Source organism: Brassica napus, chromosome C8 (assembly GCF_020379485.1).
Source record: "Brassica napus cultivar Da-Ae chromosome C8, Da-Ae, whole genome shotgun sequence".
In the NCBI taxonomy this organism is placed as follows: Eukaryota; Viridiplantae; Streptophyta; class Magnoliopsida; order Brassicales; family Brassicaceae; genus Brassica; species Brassica napus.
The window spans coordinates 45910500-45916499 of NC_063451.1; the positions used below are offsets into that span (position 1 = coordinate 45910500).

Below are 6000 nucleotides of genomic sequence, written 5' to 3' on the forward strand. Positions count from 1 at the left end.
AGGGAAATTTTTCATTTGGGTAAATCCCAAATCCCAATAAGGTAATTCTTGTAAGCAATTAGGATTGGAGAAATCGAAAGCAAATATTCTGATATAAGAGAACCACTTTGTATTACACGTCACATGAATTTTGTATGTAGACTAGTTTTCAAAGTATGCAAATCTCATATTTTTCATAGACACTTATTGTGTCAAAACCAAAAGCTCTAACCTCTTTACCATTTATCTGGATAATAGTTTGCATGACAACTTTTCTCCAAGGGGAGTGGTCCATGGATTATTGATACCAACCAAAATTCAAAAAGATTCTTGAAAAGCTATTTTCTACCAATGCATACAAAGTCAAATGGATGATATATTTGCGTTGAATGTATTCTATTCTTTTTTCTATCAAGATTGTATGTATTCTATTCTGTTAGGTCAAAATACATGTCACCTCAGACTATATGAGTATAACAACATTCCAGCTGGTAATTTTAAAAAATATCCCATATTTCTTCTTTCTGTTTTGGTCGTCCAAGAAATTAATTATCATATCATAATTTCTGAAATTTTATTTTCTTTACCTTTTTATACACATTGAACAAACATAATATAAATATTCACTTTGAACAAACATAAACACGAACACAAACACACATATAAGCACGAGTTCTTCTAAAAGAGACAAAAGCGAATAGAAGGAAAAAGAAACCTTTATCCTTTATAAAAACAGAAAAGTTCGTCCTTATTAGTCTATAACCTTCTCCACTCGTAGGGTTCTTTACTTCTTTTTCTTCACAATCTCTCTTCTTCACCACAAAAAGACTAGGGTTTTCGTGGGCTAATATCTAAATGGGTAGATGCGGAAGGAGCAACGACGGAGGGATTAGTGGAGTTAGACCGTACGTACGGTCTCCGGTACCTCGCCTGAAATGGACGCCGGAGCTTCACCAGAACTTCGTTCACGCCGTTGATATGCTCGGTGGTCAATACAGTCAGTCTTGTCAAACCAACTTTTATTTCTGTCTTTTTTATAAAAAAACATGTCTTAAAAGTTTTTTAAAAAAGTTCATCAATCGTCATCTTCAAGATCTAAATGTTTGTATTTTTTGGGTTGGAATGAAACAGAAGCAACTCCAAAACTTGTTCTTAAGATAATGGATGTAAAGGGACTAACAATATCACACGTCAAGAGCCATCTCCAGGTCAAACAAAATGATGAAACATTTCATTTTTATTATTTTTATTATCTTGGCCATCATACTACTTTATTCACCCTAGCTTATAATAACTTGATTGTTTGTTTAGTAATCTGAATATTTAAAACATTTCTTTTTTGTTTTGATCATGCCGCAGATGTATAGAGGATACAAGCCCACTCTTCTTGGACGATCAGGTAATAAATTTTAGAAATATTTGGGATCACATATTAAGGCAGTAAATTACACTTATTACGCCACAAGTCAAGATTATGACGGTTAATTTCAAACTCCGACTATAGGCATCAAAACTGTAATTTATAAATTTAAGTCGTGTTAGACCATTGTCATACATATACATAGGGTAATTCAGTCATGCAGTTAGTCTTGTTCCCACCATTCACATCAAAATTGTACTGCATGAATGTATTTTTCACTGGAGCCATTGTCATAAAAGTATAAATACTGGTGAAATTATAACAAGTGAAAAAGAATTTATCAATGGTCTTGTAGGTAAATAGATGCTTCTTAAATTTGATGGAAAGAAAACGAAAGAGCGAAGAGAATATTCATTATGGTCAATTAATTAATTAATGTTTTTATCATATATTTTTGGGCGACAAAAGAGAGTTCATCATCTTCAAGAAGAAGAAGACAAGACAATGAAGATCATTTTTATGACAACTTGTCTGAACACGCAAGGAATGATTGTCTTTTGGGTTTTCACTCTTTCAACTTTAGGTAATTTTATTTTAATTTTACTTTTTGGAAGAAATGGAAAGGGAATATTAATTTGTTTCTGACAAATTTTTTAATTTTATTCCAGAAAATAGGTATGCTATACTTTTGTTTGAATATGAATTGTCGAATTTATTTAATTTTTGCTTTCTCCTTTTTTGTTTGGGGAGAAGAGGGCGGACTTCAGCTGATAATGATGACGATGACTTTCTCAACACCATGAGCATGGAGAGAACGAAGACATTTGCAGGCATTGGCGAGTCCAACAAATTTCAGTCTAACCACTTTCTCGAGGTAATCAAAATACAATTTCAGAATATGGTTTCATAAATAGCCTTTACGAAGTAAAACAGTATTTTAGACTCAGATTAACACTCATTATATAAAACGATTGAGCATTGTAATGACAACACTAGAGGATATGGATGAGGTCAAATGGAACTCCAACATAACACCAAAATAAAATTTGATGTTTTGGTGTTAAAAAGGCTCCAAATTTGATGTTATGATGTTAAACTTTATTTTTTTAATTACAACTACAACATTAAATTATACACATCAAAATTCTGTACACAATATTACTTAGTGAATTAATCTGATTTTATAACCTAATCATAATATATTCCTATTCTATAATCTAGAGCTTCTAATAACTAATACCCATATTATTTGAGATTTTAAATGATTTAGACTATACTAATACATTGTGGACTTGTCTTCAGTTTCGACTGTGAAATGCTATTACATAATAAGAGATTTTTTTTTAACAACTAAAGCTAAATAGCTATCAGGAACTAAGAACTTGTGGCTTTGAGCTTATTCAGGTACAGAGAACGAAGAACATTTGGGTCAACGAAGAAGAAGAAGATTTAACACTGTCTCTATCGTTGAATCATCCTCATAATTCTCAGAAACGTTGGAGAAGCAATACGTCGTCGTCACTTAGTGAAACCAGCGAAGCAGTCTCGTCTGCTTTCATTTCCAGGGATTGTTTTGCTTCTTCAAAGATTGATCTTAATCTTAATCTCTCTTTTTCCTCCTCTTCTTCTTAGCTGAATCTTTGTTACTTTGTTTTCAATATTAGTGTAGTGAACGTTTAGATTTGTTTTAAAGCAGTGTTTTAGCTAGGCTTCTAGATTTGTTCTCGTTCGCGATGTTTTTTTGGGCCTTCGTACGTTGTCACGGTCGATTTGGAGCCAAAGCAATTTGAGTGGTTGTAAACTTATGATTAGATTTGGTTTTCACATGAAGCACTTGGATTACGCTACATGTTAATAGAATCTCCAAAAAAACACTTTATAACTTCAAATAAGAAGTTTTTTACTCTCCAAAAATTTCATATTTTTATTTGTATTTTGGTCTTTACAATCACACATTACCTTTATGATTCATAAATATTTTCTCGTTTATTGTTTTAATCCGTAAAAAAATTATATCTCATAAATATTTGAAATTTTGTTTGCAAATTTGACACATAAAATTAAATGAAACTTTAAAATAAGATTTAAAATATTTTAAACTAGATTTAGACAACAATAATATACAAAACAAAACTTAACAATTTTTTTAAAAAAAAATTACATGAAAACATAAATATTACATAATTTAAATATTACAACAACACTAATAGTCAGGTAGGTTTGATCCAGAACCTTCAAAATTTTCAAACATTGTCCAACTTTTATTTGTGTAGCTGAAGATGGTTGTTGTTGTTTTTGATGTTTTTTTTTCGTACAATTCTTTTTTGTTCATATCGAATATATTCACGAGTATTAATATAGTTCGAAAAGAAATTAGTCTTTTAACAACATTTTATGTTTCTCTTTTACTTTCTTGTTCTGATCTAATGTATTTACAAGTATCAATATTACCCAATTTCAACAACTTTTAGTTCGTAATCTACAAAGTAAAACTGAAGAAAGCCATTTTTACTTCGAAATGCACTAATAGATCATATATGCATTACAAAAATCATTTTATGAAATAATACGGTATTTTGTTTGAAGTTTAATATTAATTAAGTTATTTTTATTTATTTTTTTATATTTTAATAAAATATTTTATTAATTAATATCTTTGTAATTTTTATTTAAATTTTTATATTTTAATAAAACATTTTATTAATTGATATAGTTATAATATGTTTATATATCTACTTTATGATAAATATAAAGACCATATTATAAAATATAAATAATTTTGAAGTTGAGTTTGAAGTTTTGCTTTGGGAGAATAACACATTTAAACTTCAAATATAGAGTTTCGGAAACTTCAAAATAGAGTTTCTTTTTGAGTTTCTTTTTGGAGATGCTCCTCTATTTTCTACTCCAAAATGGAGTAACTCCAAAATGGAGTTATACATTGGAGTAAAATTTAACTCCATTTTCCACTCCAAAATAGAATATTCCTAATATATTATTTTTTATATTTATTTAAAAATTAGTAATATCACATTTCATTTATACTATTTGCAAAACAGTCCATTTACATTACATAGCTTAAACACAATAATACATCAACTTAAATTATTCATTAGAATTAATATAATTTTTCCACAAATGATCAACTAATGCATTTCGAAGTAATAAATGAACTTCTTTATTTTTATTTTTTATATGTATGATCTGTTATGTTTTATATTATATATATTTTGTTGCATAAAATAGTTCATTAGATGGATATATATAAGGGGAAATTTTCATTTTACACTTTATTTAGTACCACTATTCATATATACTCTTAGAATGATGACATTTTCAGAAATACATAAATCATTAATAGGCAAAAGACAAAAATAACTCTCTCACAATTCTAACATAATTTCCTATCTCTTTCTCCCTCGAGAAAAATTTTCAATCGAGCGACGGCAACGGCGAGATCGAGCGACGGTGACGAGATCGAGCGACGGCGACGAGATCGACCGACGGCGACGAGATCGAGCGACGGCGATGAGATCGAGCGACGGCGACGAGATCGAGCGACGGCGACGAGATCGAGTGTATCTTCTCTCACGAAGCATACGAGATCGAGCGACGACGGGGAGATCGAGCGACGATGGCGATGAGATCGAGCAAGAATCACAACTTGTAAGTAATTTTCTCGGATTTTGTTGTTTCGATCTAAGAGAAAGAGTTATCTATTAATAGTCGGATCTGAGAGAAAGATTTCCGATAGTGAACATTGAGTTTTTGAAAATTTATAACCCTTTGTAAATCTAAGTTTTAGGAAAAAGTCGTTGAATTATGAATCGTTTGCTTTTACCACAAGCTGCTCGATCAATCTTTTAGAGTTTTCAAATCTAAATTTAACACAAAAAAATCAATTTTTAGTTTTTGAATTATGTTTCCATTGCTGCGACAGCTTAAAAAATAATCCATTTTTTATCGTCTTCCATCATTTGTCTCCAGCTTTCGGAGTGGAAATGAGTTCTCTTAGACTCAAGTTGGAGATGATTTCAAATTGGGGCGTTGGAGGAACTTTCATTCTTTAACAGTTTATAAAGTTTGTAAATCATTTACAAAGTTTTTAAATCATTTATAAATGTTTATAAATTATTTGTAAGAGCATATAAACCATTTATAAGGTTTATAAAGGTATGTAAATAATTTATGAGGGTTTATAAAATGTTTATTAAGTTCATAAAAAGGTTTTATAAAGTTTAGAAACAATTTATAACGACTTATTAATCATTTATAAAGAGTCTATAAACGTTTTATAAAGGGTATGTAAATGTTTTATAGACCCTTATAAAGTTTGTAAACCCTAATAGAACCCCGACATGAAGTTTATAAAAGAACAGTTTATAAAGTTTGTAAATCATTTATAAATTTAGAAATCATTCATAAATGTTTATAAATTATTTGTAAGAGTATATAAACCATTTATAAAGGCTTATTGATTTTGCTGAATTGGATGAACTTTATAAATGTTTTATAAACCTTTATAAAGGCTTATCATTAAATTCTTCATGTCCTTATAAATGGTTTATATACTCTTATAAATAATTTGCTTCTTCATGCCTCAAGAATATTACTACTTTCAAGAATAGGAAAATCTGTGTACTAAAAACTTCATCTCGGGT

At 29.6% G+C, this 6000-nt stretch overlaps 1 protein-coding gene across 1 annotated transcript; it reads left to right on the top strand.

The window, feature by feature from the left end:
• The first annotated feature begins 593 nt into the window (after positions 1-593).
• Positions 594-3182, top strand: LOC106399839 (putative Myb family transcription factor At1g14600). Its single transcript, XM_013840289.3, has 6 exons — positions 594-976; positions 1111-1187; positions 1339-1378; positions 1808-1922; positions 2093-2213; positions 2744-3182. The coding sequence occupies exons 1-6, from the start codon at positions 835-837 to the stop codon at positions 2969-2971; spliced, it is 723 nt and encodes a 240-aa protein (XP_013695743.2). The 5' UTR covers positions 594-834; the 3' UTR covers positions 2972-3182.
• Positions 3183-6000: the final 2818 nt, after the last annotated feature.

What these genes read in the sequence shown, in the direction of transcription:
- LOC106399839 (XM_013840289.3), top strand. Translation starts at nt 835, where the DNA reads ATGGGTAGATGCGGAAGGAGCAACGACGGAGGGATTAGTGGAGTTAGA. An exon ending in TATGCTCGGTGGTCAATACA is followed by an intron (nt 977 to 1,110) that starts GTCAGTCTTGTC and finishes GGAATGAAACAG; the next exon opens with AAGCAACTCCAAAACTTGTT. An exon ending in ACGTCAAGAGCCATCTCCAG is followed by an intron (nt 1,188 to 1,338) that starts GTCAAACAAAAT and finishes ATCATGCCGCAG; the next exon opens with ATGTATAGAGGATACAAGCC.